This window comes from Ursus maritimus, unplaced genomic scaffold, assembly GCF_017311325.1.
Source record: "Ursus maritimus isolate PB19 unplaced genomic scaffold, ASM1731132v1 scaffold_16, whole genome shotgun sequence".
NCBI lineage: Eukaryota > Metazoa > Chordata > Mammalia > Carnivora > Ursidae > Ursus > Ursus maritimus.
Window position 1 is genome coordinate 6,788,106 of NW_024424008.1, and position 27,881 is coordinate 6,815,986.

At 41.8% G+C, this 27,881-nt stretch overlaps 1 protein-coding gene across 2 annotated transcripts in view; it reads right to left on the reverse strand.

The window, feature by feature from the left end:
- The window catches only part of STIM1 (stromal interaction molecule 1), a 186,420-nt gene that overhangs the window by 38,771 nt on the left and 119,768 nt on the right, over window positions 1-27,881 (reverse strand). For both annotated transcript variants that reach the window (XM_008707267.2, XM_008707266.2), the window contains exon 3: window positions 17,420-17,534. In XM_008707267.2, the coding sequence (XP_008705489.1) occupies window positions 17,420-17,534 (115 nt within the window). The remainder of the gene's footprint in view (window positions 1-17,419; window positions 17,535-27,881) is intronic.

A 27,881-nucleotide genomic window follows, 5' to 3' on the forward strand; every position in this document is an offset into this window, starting at 1 on the left:
CAGCCTGTGAAGTGCGGAGAACAACACGCTCCCGCCCCTGCTGCCAAGGGCGCTCGGCTGCGTCTAGCACAAAGGGGCCTTTCTGCTTGGCATGTGGAGTGGAAAGAAGGCCACTTTTTTGTTGCTAGAGAGGCCTGAGGCTAGCTGGGCTACAAGGGCCTTTTGTCTACGGGGAGGATGCCTTGATACAAGCGTGAGCATAGACGCCTGGCGTGCAGGAACTCCTCGAGCTGCAGCTTCCCCTGCGGCGGAGACAGGCAGGAGGCACTCTCGGCCAGGGTTTCTCCGTCTGCACCGCTGACACTTCGGACAGGATAATTCTTTGTTGCGGGGGCCGTCCTCTGCAGTGGACGCTGTGTAACAATATCCCCGCCGTCCAGCCACTAGGGGTAGCATGCAGCCACTTGGTCTGCCAAAAATGTCTCCAGGTACTGCAGACTGTTCCCTGGGGCACAAGATTGCCCCCCGCTGAAAACCACTGCTCTAAACACTACAGTAAGTGAGACAGGGGGTCTGTAAGGGGGGCCCCGCACTCCAGTGAGGATGGACTCGCCGCATAGTCAGCCCTACATGGCTAAGCCACTGTGAAGAGGATAATGGCTTCCGCACGTCAGGATAAATCTCAAGGCAGTTGTTCTGTGTGTGTGTGCGCCTGTGTGCGTGTGCTGCACACATCATTCTGTTACCCAAACAGACACCCCCCTAGGTAGGCTTGGCAGCACGGTGTGGCCATCCAGCATCACTGCAGTCTGAGCACAGTAAGCCAGGATGGGCTGCATCCCTATCAGAGAGCAACCCTGTGTCCCACTCACTCAGTAGTCAAGGTGAGGTATCAGCGCCTCTTGCCCCTAAGGTTCAAGAACCTAAAAGCTCAAAGTCTCGTTCTGCTTTCTCATTCCAAAAGAGAAAATGGGAAGAATCTCCAGGCCAAAGTGAGGAAGAAGGTAAGAGCAAGTACAGAGAACTGAGGCTGTCAGTAGAAGGCCACAGAATTTGGCAAGGAGGGCTTAGTACAGATACAGTCTCCAAATAACTCACGTGTCCAAATCCCAGGAGGACATGCGAGCAAGAGACAGTCTTCTAAAGTCATGAGCCTCTCATCACCCTGAGCCTGTCTGTGAGGCCCCTGGAGAGATCAGAATACCACACAGAGTCAGAGAAGGCCAACCTCTGGAGTTTTCCGTACCAAAGAGTCCTTCCTAAGAGAAATCTATAAGGTGGCTAACTTTGTAGTCTCCAACCATTTTCATGACACGCTCTAACTGTATTTTGAGCATACGTTGCCCATATAGGTTTATAAATAAGATTCACGTGCTGATACTAGGTACACTGTAAAACATACACAAAAATTAAAGAATGAGATAAATGCAATTAAGTACAAGGTATAGTATTTTCATGTAGCACCCCAGCTGATTGTCTTGTGCAGCTGGACACCACTGGGCAAAGAGGGGAACTCATTCAACACAGATGACCTGAACTTCACAGCTCCGCCCTGGGTGCTGCGTCTGCCACCTCTTACCTCAGCAGACCTTATATAGAATCAGTATCTTGCACTATTTTCTTATGCATCCTTGGACATTGCTCTCAGGTTTCTAGGTCTTTGCTCTTTCCAGAAAAGCTCTTTTCCCTCTTCGTGGCCTGCTAAACACCAACTAATCCTTAAAACCTAGCTCTAACTCTATGCTTGTGGAAACGCTTTGGAGCCCATTTCAAAATCCTCTCTTCTAAAACCTTCAAAAAAAAATAAGTACTAGCTCTCTCTTCTCTGCTTACTTAGCACTTTCTTTACACAGACTTCTTTTCTGCATAACCTGTATGTTATATTGTTATTACTTAGTCACATATCTCTCTTCTCTACTATGCTCTAAGCAATATGGTGGTAGGGAGAATGTATTCTCTACTTCCACCTTCCCCAGTGTCTAACACAGGGCTAGATCATTTGAACTACTCTGTAAAGTTTACTAGACAAGAGAATCAATATGAATGAATGAATCACAAATGAAGGCAATCTGTAGGTCCGGGATCACTGGTAGCACATCCTGTCAGCATTTCCATTATGCTTTCCAACCAACAGCATCACTTTCCCCCCCCAGACTTCTCATGAAAGTAAAGCACTTATCTTTTGCATATCAGCAGAGAACTCCAGAAATTTATGTTCAGTTAGCTTCTCAGATAGTAAAGATCTATCCTGGCCTCTATACTATGTTTCATAGATAGGAAGAGGCCTTTTCCACTTGAGAAATATTTTTATATAAAACAAGTAAACTCAGGGTGCCTCGGTGCTCAGTTGATTAAGTGTCTGCCTTTGGCTCAAGTCATGATCTCAGGGTCCTGGGATCGAGCCCCACATTGGGCTCCCTGCTCAGTGGGGAGTCTGCTTCTCCCTCACCCTCTGCCACTCCACCCTTGCTCGTGTGCTCTCTCTCTCTCTCATGCTCTGCTCTCTCTCTCCCAAATAAATTCTTAAAAAAAAAAAAAATGAGTAAACTCTCCCACTTTTTCTGAAATGACCATAAAAAATGAAGTCATTCAGGACTGCCAAATACCTGGCCATTTTAGAATGCTAGATTTTAATTGTAGAATTTATTAGGAAAAAACACTAAATTTGAAGCCAGAAGACCTTTATTTCCATCCCATCAGCCATGGGTCAGGTTGGGTAAATCACTTAACCATTCTGAACCTCAATTTCCCCTTCCATAAAATATCCGTCCAGTCATTTCAAAACACTTATTTTGTACTACTCTGTGCCAGGCACTGGGAACAGAGCAGTGATCGAGACAGATACCCCTGTAGCTTACAATCCAGCAATGCCTATCTCCTCAAGTTGTTGAATTAAATGAGTTCATATGTTTGAAAATGCCTAAGATACAACACAAACTCAGTAGTAATTTCTTCTTTATATACATATAAAGATATCTATCTATCTATCTATCTATCTCCCTCCCATACAAAAAGGGTAGACGTTGGAAACTGGTTAGAAGCTGGGTGGACAGAGCTGTAGGCCCACCAGAAGAAAGAAATGTGAGCAAAGACAGAACGATAAAATATGGGGCCTGTTCAGAGAACACTAACTGCAGTTTGTCTGGAGTCGAAGGCTTACATAATAGAGACAAAGAAGAGTGAGGCATTACCGAGGCCAAATGATAAAAGTCCTTGAAAGCAGGTGGTCTCAAACTCCAAAATCATTTATTCACTGAAAAAAAAAAAAAAACCAAAAGCAAAAACAAACATCGAGCACCTACCTGCCAAGCAATGCCCTAGGAGCCAGGGCTACAACAGTACACGAAACAGAGCCGAGATCCCTGGTGCTTATACTCTGGCGGAGAGAGACAAACTAAAACACCACAAACAAATTATTCTATGGTGGTGATAACTACAATGAAAAAAAATAAAGCAGGGTTAAGAGGATAAAGAGTAGCGCTTCCTCAGATCAGATCGGGGAAAGCCTCTCTGATGAGACGACATCGGAACAGAAAGTGAAATGAAGGTGTGAGCCGTGTGAATACTTGGGGGAAAGGCATTCCAGAAAGATGCAACAGTAAGTATTCCTCCCTGGCACTTGGGCTCTAGTGATACCTCCGGGGATATGCCAGAACAGATCCTTGGACTTGGCCAATCCTTTCTCTTGCCAGAGAAAGAATGAGCAATAAGAAATGGGCTCCTGAATCAGATCTCTTTCCCCTAATGGACTGGTGGTGCCTCCAGATGAAGCCCTCATCTGAAACCTTGTGGTTTCAAACCCATATCCCAAAAGAACTACGTCTGGCAGGCCTGTTGCCAGTCGTTTCTTTGCCTCTCCTTCACACAGCTGTTAGTCAGTTGATCGCTCAGTCAGCTTTTGCTCAGCTCTTTGGTCAGCCAGTCAGCACAGTGGTTAAGAACGTGGGCTGTTGTTTGAATTCGCAATCTACCACTTACTAGATAGATGTAAGACCACGGACAAGTTACTTAACCTTTCTGGGCCTCGTTTTTGTCACCTAGAAAACGGTGAGAATCAAAATTCTCACATCATAAGAGCAAAGTGAAAATACAGGAAGCTCCAAGCAGACATAAATGCCAAGGCAACATTAGCTATTATTACCATCACCATTCATTTATTCTTTCATTCACCAAGCTTTCCTTGGCTTCCTACTCTGGTAGGTTCTGGGCGAGTTACTATACACAACATGCAAAACTTCCATCACAAGGGCTCTCTTCTAGAGAAGGAGACATATAAGAAAACACATAAGTATAAGACAGTGTGGTAAGTGCTACATCACAAGGGTATATGGGGTGACGTGGGGGGACCGAGAAAGGACTGACTGACTGCTAGAGTGAGAGAGAAAAGGGATCACAAGGCCTAGCTCCTTATCTGGCTACTCTGGATAGACAGCACTCCAAAACACCTCCAGAATCTTACCAAAGTGGCCCTCTCCTAAAAGGAGTTTGTGGCGTAGGCCTATGGTTTGTCTCTCTGAGTGGTTTCCTTCTGGCTTTCACTAGCAGCTTGCCATCTGCACCAAGAGGGAGGCAGGGGTCTTAGTTTTCCGATGTGGTGTCAACCTTAAGCCCCGAATCACCACTGCAAAAAGAATCCGGCCCTTGGGCCAAGGCCTCATGTGACAGGTGCACTGAGCCACCCTGCACAAACCAGGTCTACATGGCTACAGAACAGTAAGAGAACCTAGGTTTTGGAATGTTGAATGAGCCAAACCACTTGTTTAAGATCACACAATGGTAGAGCCAAGGACAAACTTTGGTCTTCCTCATCCCTACACTGGGCCAGGTCCTCTGCTAAGTGTTAAGATATAAAATCACATAAGATAATGCCCTCAAGCAGTCTGGTGTGAAAACAGGCGAGGGAACAGATGGTTGCAATTAGTGCGCTAAATACTACGATGAGATAAGAGTAAGGAGCTGTGGGAACACAGTAGGCTCTTATTTTTTTTTATTATAATATTTTTTTATTATATTATGTTAGTCACCATATAGTACATCCCTGGTTTTTGATGTGAAGTTCGATGATTCATTAGTTGCGTGTAACACCCAGTGCACCATGCAGTACGTGCCCTCCTTACTACCCATCACCAGCCTAGGCTATGGTTTCCAGGCTATGGTTTCCTAAAGAAGGGGAAACTTAAGTTGAGCCTTTGTCAAATAGGATTTAATCAGATCAACAAGGGGGAAGGACAGAGGGAACAGTATATAGGAAAGCATCAAGCGATAAAAGGAAACGATATATCCTAGTAACTGCAGATAAATCAGTGCAGCCATAGAAGAGATGTGATGAAAAGTGGTAGAAAATAAGGGGCACCTGAACCCCAACGTTTATAGCAGCAATGTCCACAACAGCCAAGCTATGGAAAGAGCACAGATGTCCATCAACAGATGAATGGATAATGAAGATGTGGGAGATAGATAGATAGATAGATAGATAGATAGAGATAGATAGATGTTCATCCATATATATACCTGGCTTTGGCTCTGAAAATCCACAGTGGGCTGCCCAGATAGATAGACAGATAGAGATAGATAGATAGATAGATAGATAGATAGATAGACAGATAATGTCTGGGCATATTACTCAGCTATCAAAATGAATGAAATCCTGCCAGTTGCAAACACAATGATTGGAACTAGAGGGTATTATGCTAAGTGAAATCAGTCAGTCAGAGAAAGACAAATACCATATGATTTCACTCATATGTGGAATTTAAGAAACAAAACAGACGAACATAAGGGAAGGGAAGGAAAAATAAAATAAGATAAAAACAGAGAGGGAGGCAAACCGTAAGTGACTCTTTACTACAAGAAACAAACTGAGGGTTGCTGGAGGGGAGGTGGGTGGGGGGATGGGGTAACTGGGTGATGGGCATTAAGTCAGGCACTTGAAGTAATGAGCACTGGGTGTTATATGCAACTGATGAATCACTAAATTCTACCCCCAAAACTAATAATACACTATATTTTAACTAAATTAAATTTAAATTAAAAATTTCGAAAAAAACAAAAATAAGTAGATCACAGAAATAAGCATGGGCCTGATATGCTAAACTAATCTAGCACAATGCCTAGTATATAGAAGGTGCTCAGTTAATTTTTTTTTTAAATGCAGGCATGTTTTCACAAATTGTAGGAGAGAAACAGTACCGTTTGGGGCCAATACTATAAAGGTGAATAAGGTATGATGGAGAAACAGAGCATTAAAATATGAAGAAACTCTCAGGATATAAAAGATCACCAGATTCTTATTTATATACACATATTGAACTCCGCCCCCAACTGAGATAATTCAGTTGAGATTACAGATGGACACTTAATTTTAATGCATCTAACATCTCATAGATAAACATTTAAAAAATCAATGGCATTTTCTATAATAATTTGTTTCATCAAAAACTACTCAACTTTCAAGTACCTTATTCTGTTTAGTCCCAAATGAGACAGCAGTTATAACCCAAGCTTACTGCCAGTTCTATGGAACTCAAGTGTTACCTAACCAATAGAAGAGCCGATATTTATCTCTTCAAAGTAACATATGATTATCATATATGATTACACAGGAATTTACTTGTACCATCTTTAGCAATACTTTTATTTGTCCAGGTTCCAATTAAGAATATCTCTTCCACCTAAGAATTTGGTGTCCTAGCATGTTTGTTTCATTAATTTAAAAAAAAAATTTTTTTAAATGAGAAGCCACTGAAAAATGTAAGCAGAGACGTGGTCAGATATTTACTTTTAAAAGATCTCTCTGGAACCAATCGAAGGACAAACTGCAGTAGAGCTAGACTGAGCCAAGAAGAATAGTATGAAAGCATCCAAGCAAAAGATGATTAAGCTGAGGTTTCTGCTTCAGGCTAAGATGAAGTAACTAGAATGGAATTCATCCTCCCTCCTGAAACAACCAAATACATAAAAAATAAAAAAAAAACAGGCGTTGGGGGGGAAACCCAGGGGAAAAAAAACCAAAATATATGAAACAATGGTTTTCAAGACACTGGACATCAGCCTACAATGGACAGTGATCTTTGAGAGATAGTAAACAAATGAGGCAGGTGATACAATTGCCCTAGCTTCTGGCTTTGAAAGAATTTCCAGGCCACAGTGCAGAGACTGGAATTAAGGTTGAGAGGGAAGAAATGGAAGTACGCTACTATGTGGTTCTTACACTATATGTGATAAGGTATAATAATCTCTCTTGAGAAACCTCATGTACTATTGGTGGGAATGTAAATTGGTGCGGTCACTGTGGAATGCAGTATGGAGGTTCCCTAAAAAATTAAAAATAAAATTACCATATGATCCAGTAATTCTACTCCTAGGTATTTACCAAAAGAAAATGAAAACACTAATTTGAAAAAATATATGCACCCCTGTTTACAGCAGCATGATTTACAATAGCCAAGATATGAAAGCAATCTAAGTATCCATTGATAGATGAATGGATAAAGAAGATGTGGTATATATACTACTCAGCCACAAAGAAGAATGAGATCTTACCATATGCAACAACAGATGGACCTGGAGGGTATTATGTGAACTAAAATAAGTCAGACAGAAAAAATAATTACCATATAATTTAACTTATATGTGGAATCTAAAAAAATACAAATGAACAAAGAAACAAAACAGAAACAGACCCATAAAACAGAAAACAAACTCATGGTTGCCAGAGGAGAGTGAGCTACAGGAAAGGGCAAATTGGGTGAAGGGGAGTGGGATGTACAAGCTTCCAGACAGAATGATTAAGTCACAGTAATGAAAGGTAGAGCAAAGGGAATATAATCAGTGGTACTGCAATTGCAACAGCATCATATACTGACAGTAGCTACAGCTGTGTGAGCAGAGTATGACATATAGTTGTTGAATCACTATGCTGTACACCTGAAACTAATGTAATATTGTGTGTCGACTATATTTCATTAAAAAATAAAATAATAATATCCCCAGAAAGTAAACAGTGATAAGTTAAAGATGCATATTTTATCTCCTAAAACAATCACTAAAATAACAAAACAGAGTTAAACAAATAAAAAAGATAAAATGGAATCATAAAAACTACTCATTAATCCAAAAGAAGGCAGAAAAGAGAAAAAGGGAATAAAAAAACAGCAGGAAAAAGCAGAAAACAAATAGCAAGATCAAATCTCAAATCTAGATAAAATCTAATCACACTAATAACCATATTAAATGTAAATGGTCTAAATACCTCAACTAGAAGGCAGAGATTATCAGACTGCAAAAAAATATAAGACCCAATCATAAACTGTTTATAAGAAACACATTTAAATAAAAAAAACACAATGGGGTGCCTGGGTGGCTCAGTCTGTTAAGCGTCCTACTCTTGATTTCAACTCAGGTCATGATCTCAGGGTCGTGAGACTGAGCCCTGTGTCAGTTTCCTCACGGGGTGTGAAGCCTGCTTAAGATTCTCTCTCCTTCTCCCTCTCTCTCTGCACCTCCCTCCAAAACACACACACACACACACACACACACACACACACACACAAACACACGTAGATTAAAAGTAAATAGATGGAAAAAGATACACAAAACCAATAATACTCAAAAGAAAGTTATATTGATATATCAAAAGAGATTTCAGAGCAAAGAATATCACCAGGGAAAAAGAAAGTCATTTCACAATAATGAGATCAATTAATCAAGAAGACATAATAATCTTAAATCCTGGGGCACTTGGCTGGCTCAGTTGGTAAAGAATGAGGCTCTTGATCTTGGGTTCATGAGTCCGAGTCCTACACTGGGTGTAGAGATTACTTAAATAAATAAACTTTAAAAAAATCCTAAATCTTTATGCACCTAGTAAGAGACCTTCAAAATACATGAAGCAAAAACTCATAGAATTAACAGGCAAGGAGAAATAGGCAAATCCACAATCACAGTTAGAAATTTAAATACTCCCCCTCAATAACTGATAAGAGCAATAGGCAGAAAATCAGCAAAGATAGAGTAGACTGGAACAACACCATGGCCTGAATGACATTTATAGAACACTCCACCCAACAACAGTCAAGTAAACATGTAATATTTACCAAGATATATGATGTTCAGGGACATAAAAAAGGGTCTTAAAAATATTTAAAGGATTCCTACTCCTGAAACCAATATTACACTGTATGTAACTAACTTGAATTTAACTAAAAATTTGAAAAAGAAAAAAAAATTGTTTTAAAGGATTCAAGCCATACAAGGTATGTTTCTCAGACCACAATGGAATTAAACTAGAAATCAATAACAGAAAAATCTCTGGAAAATCCCCCAACATTTGAAAACTACAAACCGTGCTTCTAAAAAACTCAGGAATCAAAGACAACAAAAGGGAAAGAGAAAGTATTTTGAGCTGAATGAAAATCAAAAGAAAACATATCACCTAACGTAGCAAAGAACCATTACTAGACAAATATAAGATAGATTTCAGAGGCATGCATTTCCAGGTCCAAAAGAATTCCTCAAATTGGACTATATTATTAAGGGATACGAAGTTATTGAAGACTATATCAGACCAAAAAAAAAAAGAAAAAGTGATAATAAGGATTCACCACCAGTTGTGTTTTCATTTTAGGTATTTTTACTCTGTCTATGCTATCAATAAACCAGTTAGAAAAAGGCAAACAACCACAACATACCAGAATTTGCAAAATACCTAAAGCAGGACTTATGGGAAATTTATAGCATTAAATGCTTATATTAGAAAAAAGGAAAGGCCTCAAATCAATGATCTTAGTTTCCACTTTAACAAACTAGAAAAGAAGAACAAATTAAACCCAAAGTAAGCAGAAAAAAGAAAATAATAAATATCAACATAAAAATCAATGAAATAGCCAACAATGGAGAAAATCCTTGAAACCAAACACTGGTTCTTTGAGCATATCAATATATTAAAAAGAATAATAAGAAAAGGTTATGAACAAATGTACACCAGTAAATTTGACGACTTAATGAAATAGATAAACTGAAGACACAAACTACAAAAGCTCACTCAAGAAGAAATAGATAGCCTAATAGTCCTATACCTATTCAAGAAATTGACAGTTATTAAAAACCTTCCCACAAAGAAAACTCCAGGATCATGTGGCTTTACTGGCGAACTCTAGCAAGTATTTAAAGAAAAATAATACCAATTCTATATGAAGTCTTCTGAAAAACTGAAGAATACTTCCCAATTAATTCAATGAGGCCAGCGTAATCCTGATACCAAAAACAAAGGTATTATAAGAAAACTATAGGGGCGCCTGGGTGGCACAGCGGTTAAGCGTCTGCCTTCGGCTCAGGGCGTGATCCTGGCGTTATGGGATCGAGCCCCACATCAGGCTCCTCTGCTATGAGCCTGCTTCTTCCTCTCCCACTCCCCCTGCTTGTGTTCCCTCTCTCGCTGGCTGTCTCTATCTCTGTCAAATAAATAAATAAAATCTTTAAAAAAAAAAAAAAAAAAAAAGAAAACTATAAACCAATATCCCTCATTAACAAAGATATAAAAATTTAAAACAAAATTTTAGCAAATAGAATCCAACCATATAGTAAAAGGATAATGACCAAATGGGGTTTATCCCCAAGAATGCAGGGTTGGATTAACATTTAAAAATTAATCAATGTGGGGCACCTGGGTGGTTCAGTCGGTTAAGCATCTGACTCTTGATTTTGGCTTAGGTCATGATCTTGGAGTTGTCGGATCAAGCCCCGACCTGGGCTCCATGCTCAGGGTGGAGTCTCCTTGGGATTCTCTCTCTCTCTCTCTCTGCCCCTCCCCCTGCTCATGTGCTTGCTTTCTCTCTCTTTGTCTCTCTCTCTCTCATAAAATATTTTTTTAAATAATCAATATAATTCACCATCTTAGCAAACAAAAATAGAAAAACCAGGCAATCATCTCAATAGACAGAGAAAACTCATTTGATAAAATTCAACATCCATTCCTGATAAAAGTTCTCAGCAAATCAGTAACAGAAAGTCACTGCCTCAATTCGACAAAAGGCTTTTGCAAAAAAAATCCCCATAGCTAACATTATATTTAATGGTAAAAGACTGAATGTTTTCATCCTGAGATCAGAAACAAGACACAGATGCCTATTCTTAACGCTTCCCTTCAAGACTATACTGGGCTGGGCGCCTGGGTAGCGCAGTCATTGGGCGTCTGCCTTCGGCTCAGGGCGTGGTCCTGGTGTTATGGGATTGAGCCCCACATCAGGCTCCTCCACTGGAAGCCTGCTTCTTCCTCTCCCACTCCCCCTGCTTGTGTTCCCTCTCTCGCTGGCTGTCTCTCTGTCAAACAAATAAATAAAATCTTTAAAAAAAAAAAAAAAAAAACTCTACTGGAGATACTAACCAGGGCAATCAGATGAGAAGAAAATTTTTCTAAAGACCTTATTGATTTAAGTAATCTCTACACCCAACCTGGAGCCCAAACCAACAACCCTGAGATCAAGAGTTGCACGCTCTACCAACTGAACCAGCCAGGCACCCCCACAAGAAGTTTTTAAAGACATCCAGATTCGAAAAGAAAACAATAAAACTTTTTTTATTAGAAGACTTGATTATCTCATTTGAAACTCTGATGCCATCTCATTAATAAGTGAGTTTATTGCAAGTTTGCAAAATACAAGATCAATATATAAAAATCAAATTTTTATATATTTTACAAATTTAAAAATACTATTTACAATAACATCAAAATCTATGAAATAGAGATAAATCTGACAAAAAATACGAAAGACCTATACACTGAGAACTACAAAATACTACTGAGAGAAGGTATGTCTCCTAAGTAAATAGAGAGATGTACTTAATTCATGGATCAGAAGACTCAATGTTGTTAAGATGTCAGTTCTGTCAAACTGAGCTATAGATTCAATGTAATGCCAGTCAAAATCCTATCAGCCTTTTTCGTAGAATTGACAAGCTGATTCAAGAACAAACAGCCAAAACAACTGGGAAAAAGGGAAACAAAGTTGGAAAGCGAACACTATCTGATTAAAACAGTTATTATAAGACTGTTGTAATCAAAATAGCATGGTATTGACAGAAGGACAGACAAATAGAGCAGTGGATCCGAATACAAAGTTCACAAATAAATACAGACTTATATGGACAACTGATTTTTAACAGAAGGTGCAAGGCAATGCAGTAGAGAAAGGACAGAATTTTCAACAAATGCTTCTAGAACAATTAAGACATTCAGGAGCACAAAAAGACCTTGGATCCGTACTTAACACTAACATATACAACTTAATACAAAACACATCAGAGGCCTAAACATAAAACCTACAACTATAAACTTCTAGAGGGGAACATGGAAGAAAATCCTCGTGCCTTGGGTTAGGCAACGATTTCTTACATACGACACCAGAGGATAATCCACACAAGCACAAACTGAAAAACTGGCCTTTAGAAAAGTTCAAACTTACCGTTCTTCAAAAGAATGATAAGCCACAGACTGGGAGAAAATCTTTGCAAAGCGTGTATCTCATTAAGGATATCCATTTGCATACATGTGTCAAAACTCAAAAAAATTATACACTTTAAATATTTACACCTGATTGTATTATCAATTACAACTCAATAACTCGTTCAAAAAGATGAAGTTGAGGGGCGCCTGGGTGGCACAGCGGTTAAGCGCCTGCCTTCGGCTCAGGGCGTGATCCCGGCGTTCTGGGATCGAGCCCTACATCGGGCTCCTCCGCTGGGAGCCTGCTCTTCCTCTCCCACTCCCCCTGCTTGTGTTCCCTGTCTCGCTGGCTGTCTCTATCTCTGTCGAATAAATAAATAAATAAAATCTATAAAAAAAAAAAAAAACAAAAAAAAACGAAAAGATGAAGTTGAGCTAAGGCAGTATCACAGGAGATGCACATAAAATATAGGAGAGACGTAGATCCTCGGACTTGGTAACAGAAATGGGTGAGAGATGCTCAATTTCCTTTATTAAATGTGGACACAAGTAAGACCTTTTACCCTCAAGTAGCTCTTTAATATAAACAGAAAATGGCTGTGGTGTTAAATCACTGCATTGATGCGAGTTGCGCTTGTTTGTTTGTTTGTTTGTTCGTTTGTTATTGGGAAAAAAGTATCTAAAAGGAATCCGAGAGAAAGAAAAAGTCAGTTGTATCTTTCTCCCCAAAAATATAGCAACAATGGTGAGGTATTTAACTCAATGACTTAAAGATTCAACTAGTCAAGTAATTTTTATGTAGCTAAAACAACAGAATAAACATCTCTCTCATTGGGTTTATGTAAAAGCAAAAAGGGGATGCCAATTCTTTTATACTGATCTGACTTCCGAAATGGTTTAGACAGAAGTCCAACGCCACCTGCCCCCGCTGGGTTATGTCAACAGAGAAAGGCCAGTTCTGTGGGGTTTCTCTCTGAAAGTCTCCTGGTTCGCCAGTACTGCTCCAACTGCCTCCTGTGAAAAATCCCATCCTACAAAGAATAGCACAGACAGAACTGGAGATCTGTTGAGTTTATTTCATTATTTCCAAATTATTATTTGGAATTATTTCCAAGTTATTTCCAGTAGAAAATAAATATTTTCTCAAGGCAAAGTTCAAAGTTACACTAGAATACCGAGTTCTTTTGCTTTAAGCTGGAATCATAGTATTTAGTTAGAATCAAAGTTGATGGTTTAAGATGTCTTTGATCCACACAAATGGGGAAAGAAATTATTACTTTGTTTGGCAGATAGCATCTTTTGAAATCTCATGTCCAAGAAAGGGGAGAAAAAATAGTAATGATGGACTTTGTTTAGAAGAATGGAAACCGTGTTTTAAAGGAGAATCCTCTTAGGTCGGTGCCTCCCACCATCCCTCTAAGGGCACTGTTACTGTTTCTACTGGCTCAATATACAAACAATAATTCTGTCTCTCAAAGATTCTATAAAATCTACCTGGCCTCCCTCCCTTGATAGAACTGCCACCCCCACCCCCTTTCTCACAGGGTCTTAGGGGGATTGGAAATTGCCACACCCCCTCCATACATATTCTCTCACTACCACCACCCTACACAATAAGTCTGTGATCCAAACTCTGCCAATCTGATTCTCCCTCCGCCATATCTGACTGTTGAGCAAAGATACTTAGATGAAAAATGAATGAAGCAGAGACATCTAAAAGTAGCTAATTAGAAAAGGCCAGTCCCCTAGTCCCTGCTGCTGGGATCCCTCAAGTTCCCCTTGTTCTTGATCCTTCCTTAGCCCAGTCTGTTCAGCACTTTCTTACTTAATTTTGTATAACATAGAATTTGGTGGTCTTTGTCTTCGGGTCAATTCCCCTGGTGATAAGAATATCTCTTGTTATTCATGGTGCGGCCCTTGGATCGCACTTGAGTTTGAGCTAATGAGATGACTCTGGACGGGTGTTAGTCACCATGAAGACCAACCAGGTGACTAGAGGATTGGGGCTTTGGGCCAGGAGATGTTAGCCCAACCTTCAGAAAGGAAAAGGGTTTGCGGATTGAGTGCCATCATGGAACCAGTGATTCAATCAAGCATGTCTATGTAATAGGACCTCAATAAAATCTCTGGACACTGAGGTTCAGATGAGCTTTCTGGTCAGCAAACACATTCGTGATTAATGTGCTGGAAGGGTGATAGGTCCTGATTCCATGAGGGGAAGAGACAGAAGCTCCAAATTCACGACCCTCCCAGACCTCACCCTATTGGTCTCTTCTTTGGCTGGCCCTAACTTTTATCCATTATAGTAAAATTATAATCCTACATACAGCACTTTCCTGAGTTCTGTGAGTCATTCCGCAAATTATCAAACCTGAGGGGAGAGTGGGAACCCATGATTTGTAGCCAGTTGGTCAGAGCACAGGTGGCTGGAAACACCCAGAGTTCATGGCTGCTTGGTGTCTAAAGTGAGAGCAGTCCTCTTGGTGACTATGCCCTTAACCTGTGAAGTCTGCACTAACTGGGTAGTCAGCAACAGAACCACATTGCATTACTTCATGAAACACGCTGTCTGCCTCATATTCCTCATCTGTAAATGGAGACAATCATAGTATTTCTACTTCAAAGGGTTTTTGTGAGAAACAAATGAGTCAATACATATAAATCACTCAGAACAGTGGCTAGCATATATCAAATACTATATAAATATTAAAGTCATTCGTTAGTTCTTGTTGTTTTTATTACCGAAGTCTAGAACTGGCTAATGCAGCAATTATCAGGCTTTTCTGTTAAAATCTAAATAACACGGAGAAAACACTGGCTCCCAGCATCAGTCAGAAAATGTTAACAACACTAATCACGTCGCTGTACTGACACTAGCCAGCTAATGTTCTGCACACAAATGAACGCTGCTGATATCTATCTCATCTAGCAAACCTCAGGCCAGCCAGGGTGTACCAGTGCCAGAGTATCACGTGCTCTGTGTAGCTCTGGAAATCATCACTCCAGAGATTAGGGGCCTTGTCCTAAATAACGAAGCAAACTGTCGGGAGGAATAGTACACACGAAGATCCTCACTTTCAGCTTGTCAAACCGGCAGGCATGACACGTGGTGAGCAAATCCTAAAATGATACATGCGTGTCACCTCTCGGCTTAGCTATGAGCTACCCTACGGTGCACTGGAACGTTTCTCCGCTCATCAGTAATGGGAACCAACCCCTCAAAACTCACTCCATTGTCTTCCATCTTCCTGTCACTTAGAACATACTTGGAAGTGTTCCAAATAGTTGCTGAGTCCAGGAATAAAGTTCTTACCAGAAAAATTGTCTTGGCTGCTTTTTAGTATTATGATTTCGTCTCTGTTTCTGCCCTCTCTTGGTCACTTTCCCTTCCTAGCTACTTCTGTGCGAGCTTTCAGAGAAGGCCAGGAATGCTCTCCCTGCCATCTTTCATTCCAAATACCCACTTATGAAACCCACTCTTCAAACCCAGGCGCCATGTCCTCATGTTGTTACAGAAAAAAGAAGAAAACTAAAATTAAACAGTACTAATAGAAGATTTTTCCTGGCAGTGCCAGTATAATTCCAAAGATCATTTCACTGCTTGATCTCACAACAATAGACAGCCAGAGCTGCTCAGGAGCTATTAAACAAAGCCCCCACAAGGAACTCAGCTCCTAAAGATTTCTAGAAAGCTGTCTGTGTAGCTAATGTATGCTTCTTCTAAATTGATAAAAACACAGAGTGAGCAGGAAGTATCAGCCTATCCTTGCTAGCACCAGGATTAGAATCCAGGTCTTCTTGCTTTGAATCTCATGTTCCCCGCCTACATTATACATGATCCCTTCCAGATCTAAAATTCTATAATCCTAGGTAAGATTAAAACAAAAATAGAAACTGCCTCATTTGCTACCAAAACTGGTTTTCTCTACCAGTAGACCAGTGCTTTCAACTAAGATGGCATGGAAAAGCATTGACCCAGCGAGCGAAAGGTCCAGGTCTAAGTCCTGGCTCTACTATTTACTGAGTGTATGACAAAAAAACAAGTCACTTTATAAATCGAGGCCTAAGGCTCCTCAGCTGCAAAAGCAGGGGCCCTGGTGGTCATTTAAGTTTGACCCTTCTCAGAATCAAGACCTACCCTATGAGACCCTGCAAAGAGATTGCTTCCAATCTTATTAGTATCAAAGGACACTCTAGCCACAGAGAGAGATGGACAGGCTAAAGCCCTGTTTTTCCCTTCCCTGTCAAGCTTCACACAATTAGATATGCTCTTTCACTCAGAGCTCTGAAGCAAATGCTCCAGAAAAAAAAAAAAATGGTAGTCACAGTTTAACAGTTTTACGCATGAGAAATGACTAAATTTAATAATTTAATAAGTTCACCATGAGTCCGCAGAATGACATGACTGCTGAAGGCTCCAGCATTAATTAGGCTGCATTCACAGATGCACACAGGGTCCAGAACTAAGAAGCTGACAGTCCTGCTCAACCCTGAGCTGGTCAAACCACACCTGGGGGTCTGCAACTGACTCTAGGAGTTATGATCTAAGACATTTACAAAAGTCTTCACAGGCAAGAAACCAAGATGAGGAGGCGGCTGAGAAAACATGTTTCCTTCAAAGAACCTGGCTATTTAACTGGGGAAAGAGAAGACTCAGGGGAGAATCCATCTTACTTGCAGCCAGTATCTGAATCGCTGAGACCAAGTGGGTAGCTATGGAAGGAAGGGACTGCCTCAAAAGGCCAGCAAGCTCCTCATATCTGGAAAAGCAGCAGGGACAGGTGGTGAGGAGACGGGTAGGGACAGGATGGAACTCAATTAGAATTCTAATGAAGAGCAGCTCCCACTCTATTTGGAACATCTCCCCCCTTCCCAGCATTCAGTCTTATTCAGTGACTATATGTAGAACCATTTTAATAATGTGCTCTTTACAAACCATTTTATACTCATGTGATTTAAGGCCAAGTTGCTGCCCATCTTCTTCTGTCTTCTCTAAACCTTCCAGCAACTAAGATTGACAACCAAGCTGCCTATTACCTTCTGAAGACTTCCATGCCTTCCACAGGTCCTCCACACTGATGAGCTTATCCTCACCATGGAAGGTGCTGTGTTTCACGGTCGGGTCATGGTAATTGAGGTCTTCCCTCAGGAACTGCAAGGGAAAAGCACACAAGTCACAAGAGATACATAGGAGCCAGCCCACCGAGATGTCCACGCAGGCCATCCAGCTTTTCACAGCACATTCCGTCCACCCAATGTACACGTGTAGCACATCGCTCATCTGTCCTTCCACGTGCGCACGTCCTAGTTGCCAACTGCACTGCCTCTTCTTCGTTGTATGCTTCACTTGAAACAAAATGAATAAGAAAATCCTCCCTCATAGTTTTGTAATTATGGAAAGATACTAAATGATAGTTAACGGGAATTCAATCAGCTAGAAGAAGGAAGAAGGATAGGGAAAAAGAATTAATTTGTGATCACTTGTTTATATACTAAGCAATATTCCAAGAACTTCTACAATACTTTTTCATCTAATCCTCTACAAGCAGTGAATTATCACACCTATTTTACAAATGAGAACAGTAATACTCTAAGATAATGCAACTTGCCCCAAATCACATGAAATTTAGAGATTAAATTACTTGTTATGATGGTTTTAAAATATGTCCACAATTCTATGACAATCCTCCCACAAAAGGTGAATTCCCCTCCCCCTGAATATAGGCTGACATGAGTGACTCATCTGCTAACAAATGGAATGTGGCCACAATGAGGTGAGAAAAGGCACTACAATGTCCACCTGGCTCTCCCCCTTTTGGGACACAGACCTTCAGAACTCTGAGCCAACAATATACACGAAGCCTGGCTACCCAAAAGCCACCATTCTGGAGAGATCATGTGGAAGGACTATATGGAAATACAGAGAGATGTGTGAACAGCCCCAGCTGTTTGTCCCCCAGCCCAGGGGTCAGACATGTGAGTGACTGACACTTCAGGTGATTCCAGCCCCCCCGGCTTTTGAGTCACTGCATCTGAGCTCAAGTGGACACAGATGAGCTGTCCCTGCTGAGCCATGCACCGATGGCAGGTAAATGACAAAATACACGTTGCTGTTTTAAGCCACTGAGTTTTGGGGAAGTTTGTTACACAGCATTAGACAACTCAAACATTTGCTCAAGGTTACATCTGATAAGTGATGGATTTGTATTCCAATGCAAGATATCTGACTTTATTGTCCAAATTTCCCCACAGCACTACAGATGCTGTCCCTTAATTATTGATATTTCTTTCCATAACATACTCTTACAAGGAAGAAGAAAAGCAAAAGAAATCAAAGCTTTTAGAAATTTAACTGGTGGGGCGCCTGGGTGGCACAGCGGTTAAGCGTCTGCCTTCGGCTCAGGGCGTGATCCCGGCGTTATGGGATGGAGCCCCACATCAGGCTCTTCCGCTATGAGCCTGCTTCTTCCTCTCCCACTCCCCCTGCTTGTGTTCCCTCTCTCGCTGGCTGTCTCTATCTCTGTCGAATAAATAAATAAAATCTTTAAAAAAAAAAAAAAGGAAATTTAACTGGTAATTAACTTCACAGATACTCGTTCAGCCAGATCCTTAACCTCATTGGTATGCAGAGGATTAAACACTGATCACTGCTTTCCCTAGAGCCTCAAACATCAAAGTCAATTCTGATCACTACCTTTTAAAACATTGTTTAGCAGGATTTTCAGGAAATGTTTCTTATCTGTCTTTCCCTACCTTCGGAGTGCAGGAAAGGGTCTGACCCATGGTAGTATCAGTAAATGTTATTCACTAAACAAATAGATGACTGATAGTATGGACCCAGATTCCCTAGACCTATAATCAAGGGGTGATGTCCTCCCCTGGGTTTTGCAGACATTAAGACATCTGAGGCTTAATGACTCAGGAGAGAAGTTTGCAGGGAGTCCGCACCGGAGCCTCTCAACCTAGACAGACTATAGGCTACTGAGCACAAAGAATTCGGCAATGCCCACAACTACAATGTAGTGCTGTCCAATACAACTTCCTGCAATGATGGAAATGTTCAATATCTGTCCTGTCCCAACAGTCCCCACTAGGCACATGCGGTTACTGAGCACTCACAATGTGCCTCGGGTGATGAACAAACTGAGATTTAAAAAAAAAAAAAATTGGGACGCCTGGGTGGCTCAGTCAGTTAAATGCCTGCCTTTGGCTCAGGTCATGATCCCAGGGTTCTGGAATCAAGTTGTGAATCAGGCTCCTTGTCAGCAGGGAATCTGCTTCTCCCTCTCCCTCTGCTCAGGTGCTCTCTCTCTCTCTCTCTCTCTGGCAAATAAATAAATAAAATATTTTTAAAAAATTAATGTAGAATTCAATGGCCATATGTGGCTAATGGCTACATACTGAAGGGCATCTCTAACACGTTCTCCTACCTGGGATTTAGCAACGGGCTGGCAACACTCCTGTGGGGGCTGGAATGGTGTTAAGTCGAGACCTCTGGTGAGATGAGGAGGTGAAAGCAGTTGAACAGCCCTTCCTTCATGCCCTCTGGCAACAACTAAATTCAAGTCCTTCTGACCCGGAGAGTTAGATTCTCCAGCTCCCAACCTCTCATTTGTAATCGGTGAGAGAATTTTTTAATAAAGATTACACAGGTGACGTGGTAAAGAGCCCGGAGCAAAGAGATTTTGTCAATTCTTAGAAAAACTAAACTGATGAAAGTATTTTTTGATTTTTTTTCATAGTCAGCTTTTTAGGGCATCTGACATTCAATTCATTTTATGCCGTAAGTTGTGAACTTTAACATTTTTTCTCAAGTTGCCACCCTGTTATCCCAACCCCATTCATTAAATTATCTTTTATTCATTTTGAAAAACGCTATTTAGTAATCAATTAAGTCTTTATGTATGCTCGAGTACATTTCTAGGCTCTGCATTCTTTTGCACTAAATGATATTTCTATTTTTGTACCAGCAGTTGACTATTTTATTATGCCTTTTATTTTACTTTATACTTCATTAATATTTTCTAACGCCTGGACCCCCTCTTTCCCCGGCTCTTATATTTCAGAATACTTCTTTTGTCAATCTCAGCTGTTAATTTTTCAAAATTAATTTTAGGACAACTTTGTTAATTTATTGAGAGTCTGATTGCTCTCCCTGGACACCTAAGTGATGAGATCTAGACCTCAGACAGCAGACACAGGGACATCGCAGGGAAGACACAGTCACAAGCAGTCTGACACAGCTAGGCTGGGGATAGAAATTCATTCAGTCAGTCAACAGATGTAAGATTTCTAAGTACCAGGCATAGTTCCAGGCACTAGAAATACAGTAAGTAATAAACAAAGCAGATACAAATCTTTATTGTCACTAAGCTAACATCCTCTTTGGGTGAGAGAGACAATAATTCCTATAAAGCAAGAAAGAGGAATAGGGAATGCCAAGAGTAATGGTATTCGTGGTTTGTCATTTTCGAGGAGTCACAGAAGGACTCATTAAGAAGGTAACTTTCAAGCAGACATCTGAAGAGGATGCTGGAGAAAAGCAAGGAGAATAACTGGGAGAAGAGTATCCGAAGCATAGGGAATAGCAAATGCAAAAGCCCTGAGGCAGGAACACGCTTGGTATGTTCAAGGAACAGCAAGGGGGCCAGTGTGGCTGGAGAGAAATAGAGGTGGTGCCTAGTGGGAGATGAACTAGGGAAGCAACAGGGGTCCAGATCATAAGCACCCTTGTAGGTCATTATAAGGACTTGGACTTCGACTCTGGGAAGGAAGCTGTTGGAGAAGTTTGAACAGAGATGTGACGTGATCACATTTTTATATATATATAATTTTTTTTAAAGATTTCTTTCTTTATTCCAGGGAGAGAGGGGGAGACAGAGCACAAGTAGGAGGGGAAGAGGGAAAGAGAGAATCTCAAGCAAACTCCCCGCTGAGCATGGAGCCTGACTCAGGGCTCGAGCCCACAACCACGAGATCACAACCTGAGCCGAAACTAAGAGTCTGACGCTTAACTGACCTCACCACCCAGGCACCCCTACATTTATATTTTTTATTTTTATTTTTTTTAAAGATTTTATTTATTTATTCGACAGAGATAGAGACAGCCAGCGAAAGAGGGAACACAAGCAGGGGAAGTGGGAGAGGAAGAAGCAGGCTCATAGCAGAAGAGCCTGATGTGGGGCTCGATCCCATAATGCTGGGATCACGCCCTGAGCCGAAGGCAGACGCTTAACCACTGTGCCACCCAGGCGCCCCTACATTTATATTTTTTAAAAGACTGTTCTAATGGGTATTAAGGAGGACACATGTGGGGATGTGCACTGGGTGTTACATGCAAGTAATGAATCATCGAACACTACATCAAAAACTAATGATGTACTATATGCTGGCTAACTGAACATAATAAAAATAAATAAGTTAAATAAAATAAAAATAAAATGCTGTGCAAGAAAGCAGACCACAGGAGGGCAAGGACGGGTGCAAGGGAACCAGTCAGGTGGCTATTAACAATAATTTAGCTTGAAACGACGTAGTAGTGTGGATGTAATGAAAAGTTGTCAGGATTTGCAAATATTTTAAAGATTTTAAACAGATAGAGGTGTGCCCTGTGTCAGTCCTCTTGGGCTCTATCCCAGACCCTCTTTTTAGTGTTGTTGTTGTTTTTAAAGATTTTATTTATTTATTTGACACAGAGAGAGACAGCCAGCGAGAGAGGGAACACAAGCAGGGGGAGTGGGAGAGGAAGAAGCAGGCTCCCAGCAGAGAAGCCCGATGCAGGACTCGATCCCAGGACTCTGGGATCACGCCCTGAGCCAAAGGCAGACACTTAACAACTGAGCCACCCAGGTGCCTCTAACCCAGACTCTCCTAACCTAAGACTAGAGAAACATCCTATGCAGGCCTTAGGAGCAGAAATGCCAAAACCTCCAAGAGAGGGGATTTTCTGCCATTCCCAGCTAACTTTAGGAAACTGTCTGACGACACATACCAGCTGCTTATCGGGAACCAATAAGAAACAGACTGCTTTTTATAGCCACGTCTGCTCACTAAGGTATACGGAGAGCAGAGAAGCTCATGGGAAGAAAGTACAAGCAGGACCTGCACGGGGCTCACGTCCAGGCTCCTGGGTGCCACAAAGCATGCAAAGAAGGAGTGGGATCAGAACACAAGGCCAGCAAGAGATGGCGCCAAATGAGGAACGTGGGCTGCCAGAAGCTCTGCCTGAAGGAAGGGAACCTCTTCAGAGAACAAAGAAGTGGGGTGTACCAATCAGACCTTAAGAGGAGGACGAGCAGTATACTATAAATAGGAAGAGTGCACAGGCTACAGAAACAGACCCCTTCCTTCCTGTGTGACTTTTGGGCAAGCGATTTGGCCTCTCTGACCCAGTTTCCCAGTCAGAACGAGAACTAGGCGTCCCTCTCATCTAAGTGCACTAAGGGGTAAAGGACACATGCTTGCAGAAGTCACAAGCTGCTTTTGTACCTATCTTTTAAGGGCCCACAGAGCATTTTCTAAATTGAACCCATATTTAAGAATCAGATTTCATACCAAGAAATCCAGCTTTTCAGGCTATCTTTATTTTTTTAATTTTTTTTACGATTTTATTTTTAAGTAATCTCTACACCCAACATGGGGCATGAACTTACAACCCCGAGATCAAGAGTCCCATGCTCCACCGACTGAGCCAGCCAGGCGCCCCCAGGTTATCTTAAAAAAAAAAAAAAAATCTAAAGATCTAGACACTGAACTGCCAGATCTTAAGGGCTTAAGGGCTGCAATTCAATTGGAAGGGAGATGGTGGCTCAGGGACTTGTCAAGAGCTGGTGTCGGCATGGCAAGCTCATTATTTTTATATAGGTTGCTCATTCCAAATTAACTTCAAAACGCAACATTTTCTGAAGATGTTTCTATTCACATTTTACTTGAAGCTATGAAAAAAGTCCATTGTCCATATCAAAGGACATATTGTCCATGTTGTCATCTGGAGCAGCCTGGAGGTGGGGGAATTGGTGCCCACGGAGGTCATGAGGGCCTCCACCCCCACCCCCAGGGCACCACTCCTGGCTTTGCAGACGGACCTGGCAACAACGTGCCAGAGCCGAGCATCAGCTGCCCTGTTCTGAAGAGCCATGTGAGAGCAGAGAGCTTGTGATTCCTGATGCACACAAAAGCGCTCTGTTACATTGTAAAGCACAACTCAAATGTTAGTTGTCACTATTACTGGCAGGAGGGTGAGGTAAGGCTATGAAAGTAAGAGAAAAAGCTTCTTTGTCAAAGGTCGCTCTTCTGCGCCATGTACACCCTCACCGGGGTTATCGTCTATCTCCGCTACCAAACCATATGGGCTTGGATGAAGGTCCCGGTGATCCAGCCATAAGCGCAGCAGACAAAATTCTGCACTGAACTTGAACTCCGATGTCCAAGGGACCTGAGGCAGGCACTGCCATATATCACGCTGAACACTGCCCCACATCCAGCTAATAGCTAAGGTCTGATTTGAGACAAAGTTTAAAAGCAACAAAAAGCAAAACCCAGACCAAACCAAAGAGGCAACTTTTGGCTCCCATAATGAAGATTTACTATTTGAGACTCAGAACAAGTAGCTCTTCTCTCAGGAAGGTCTAAGAAGGCTCCCTAAAAGGCTTGCCTTACCATGGGGAACGCAGCAGTGGCTACAGCCACAGCTCAATAGCTCTCTGAAGGGCAGGGACCAGCTGTCACGAGGTATATTTAGCTCCAGGAGCTCAGCAAAGCGATCTCCCTGGCGGTGGCGCCAAGAATGCAACCCCATCCCCACCCCAAGTGAAGCAGTAGTGAGGAGATGTGCGTGAGAACAGACGGAGGGGGAACATCTCTCTAGAATCCCCAACAAAACAGGTGCAGCCAGCTTCAACGGTGAACAGAATTCACTGACATAAAGCTGGCAGAGGAGCAGCGCACCCTTGGGTGCAGGGATCAGGGCAGAGCACCTGGGTATTTCCTTAGAACCAATTACTCTTCCCTCCCATTTCCAACTGTGTTCCCAACTGCTCAGCTTCCATGTCTCCCAAATGAAACCACAACACCTCCACTCCCACTTAGCCCCCTCCGCACACATACACACTACTTAGAACCCACAAGACCCATGTCCCAGATCTAAAGACGCTTCCCAACTCTTGTTCACTTCTTCGACATCTAACAAGGACCCACATTTTAGCTCCAATTGCTCTAAATGCCATTTGTACAAAGTGCTGGGACTTGGATGTCTCATAGGTGAAGGATCTGTCCCCAGTGAGATCAGAAGCTATTGCTGAGGGCACAGAGAGGACAGTCATTTCCCACTCACTCACCTTTGTACACCTAGTCCCACTTCTGCCAGTCCATCTACCACACTAGTCACCAGAATGACCTTTGTAAAGTACAAATCTGTAAAGTATACCAATGCACCTACTTAAAATCTCACGGCTCCTCATTACCCAGAATAACGCCCTAGCTTCTTGGCCTCATCTTCAAGGCCTTTTACAATCTGGTCATAGACTAACTTTCTAAGCAGCCATTCTCCCTCCTTACCAGACACCTATAGTCCAGACCAGTGGTCAAGAAACTATAGCTATGGACCAAATCCAGCTTGCTGCTTCTTTTTTTTATAAATAAAGCATTACTGAAACATAGCCACAGTCATTCATTTAGGTACTGTCTAGAACTGCTTTCATGTTACAAAGGCAGAGCTGAGTTGTTGTGACAGAGACTACATGGCCAACAAAGCCTCAAATATTGGCTATAGGGCCCTTTATAGAAAACGTTTCCGGCACCTGGGTGGCTCAGTCAGTTAAGAGTTTGCCCTTGGCTCAGATCAGGATCCCAGGGTCCTGGGATCGAGTCCCACATCGAGCTCCCTACTCGGTGCGGCCTGCTTCTCCCTCTCTGTCTGCCTCTCCCCCAACTCGTGCTAGCTCGCACTCTCTCTCTCTCTCTCTAACAAATAAATAAAATCTTTTTTAAAAATGTTTTTAAAGAAAAAAGTAACGAAAATGTTTGCCAACGTCTGCTCTAGATACATCAAACCACTTCAAGCTCCTTGAACAACCATGCATCATACTTCTAAGCGTTTATACAAGGTGCTCCATTTAAAATGTTTTCTCCTCTTAATCTGCTAGAGAAAAAGACACTGCCTCTGTGAAGTTTTCCAGACCTCTCCCAAGCAAGCTAATCGCCCTACCATTTGTTCCCTTAGTTCTCAGGGTATACATCTATGACGATAATTATCCCATTACACTATAATTACTATTGAATCACGCCCCCCTTACTATCTCTAAGCAACTCAAATATAGAAACTATATTTTATTTGTCCTAACCTGTGTCTTACAAATTCTCTGGAACACCTACTAAATGAATAATTAACTTAGCTCTGTAAGCCTACCTCCAAGCACAGGGTCTGGCCCAGTGTAGGGGATGTGGTTATTTAAGAACTGAATGACTGTCTCTCACCCTACAACACCCAGCAGGGTGCTTAGCTTACCATAACTAGTCATTGCATCTGATGTCCCCTACACAAAAGGAAGAAAAAGGTCCCCAAATTGTCAGCCAATCTAAAATAAAGATATTCAGCCAGGGCCCAGAGGGTTACATTGGCCTGGATTGGCATAGCATGATGGTTTAGAGACTGATTCTGGAGCCAGGCTGTCTGGGTTTGAGTCCCAGTTCTAGCACTTACTTTCAGTGTATCATGCACATCATTTGTAAAATGGAGATAACAGTAATACAAAACTTCATAATACCCTCATGTTGAGGGTATTACAAATGAATTAATTCACATAAAGTACTTAGAATAGTGCCTGGCACAAAATAAACTCTCCTGTGTATGAGTGAGGATCTCCTAAATATGAATATATTAAATATATTGTAAGGGGAATATAAAGAAACTAAGAATGTGTAGTCCTGGAGCCCACTATTACAGTGATGCTGATCTCTCACGTATGAAGGAGACCCACAGGGGAGGTAAAAGATAGATATTTCCTAAGGGCTTGCTATATAAAGGCCATGTGCCAAGAGATCAGCAATAGAGATGATTAAGACAAGGCACTTGTAATCTATTGACCTTGAAGGTCTGTTCTGTCCTCCTCTACGATTCTTACCTTGAAAGTGTTAACTCCAATTAAAACCAAAATTTCACAACCATACACAACACCCTACCTGACTTCTTTGCCACATCAACTGCCACTTCCTCCCATTTCCAGTGATAATGAATTACTTGAAAGTCTCTGGAAGCACCAGGTTCTTCACCAGTCTAATGTCTTTGCATATGCTATTCCCTCACCCAAACACTCTACTTCTTCTCCCAGTCATTCCAGTCATCTCTTCAGACCCAAATCACACGTCAGGAACTGTATGCATGGGTGAAACGAACAGGTCTTCTTCTTCTGTGACTCCATCACAGCACTCACTCATCCTACTGTAGTATCCTCATCCATTGACATGGCTATATCCACCACTAGAGGAACTTCTTCCAAGGCAGCAACTATGCCTTCCCTTTTTCTCCTACATATCCAGCACCTAGCACCCAGCACCCAGCACATATGCAGGTACACAGAACCCCTCTGAGGTCCAGTCCTTGCCATGGAATCATCCTTGGTGTCATCAGACCATGACACTGGGCACATGACAGAGATCAAATCCTAAAGGTAGCATCTCAAGTTCCAGCCTTCTAGGTACCTGGCCAGAATGGCAAAGACTGGGAAACTCTGACATCTCTTGTCTTGCAAACTTTCAGGACCAAAGTATACAAGCCAGCCAAGGACTGCTGGTTGGGGAATCTTTGTCTTATGAAGAGAGGACATAAATAGGTCACTAATTTAAAAGTATTTCCCCAGAGAGAAGGGATCATCTTCTTAATTGGGGTCAATACTGCCATATTTTTCAGAGAATGAATACATAGCATTGGACAGAATGCACTGTGGGTAAGGATGTTTTCAAAAATTGATGAATTAGAGGGGACTTCTGGCTTGATAGCATGAGAAGCTCCATGGACCCACTATCCAGTGAAACTGGCAAAAATTATTTTTTTTAAAGCAACTATTTTTAGTTTCCGGAAGTGGTCCTAGAGCATACAGCAAATGAAGAAATATTTGCTCAAGAATATCTACTAAACCTCAGTGAGAACTGTGAGAATCTGTCATAACTGAATTAACACCTGCTCCTTCTCTCTCTTCCCACTTCTAAATCAGTAAGACAGGAACTCCACTCCAGACTGGTGCCGCCAAGAACACAGGGTTCTCTGACCCCAAGCTCCCAGTTGGAGGACTATCTGCCTGAGAGGAGCAGGATATCAGCATTTCTCATCCTGCCTCCAGTTATTGTTGCTTAGGCTAAGTTCTAGGTGGAGTGCAGCCAAGAAGTGGGCCTCCCTTCTTCCACCCAACCCCCACCTTCACCTTGGACACAAAGCCACTGAGGATCCTGGGGCCCTGACTGTCACTGCCCTGGCTTATAAAACAGCAATTCTACTCAGGGAGAT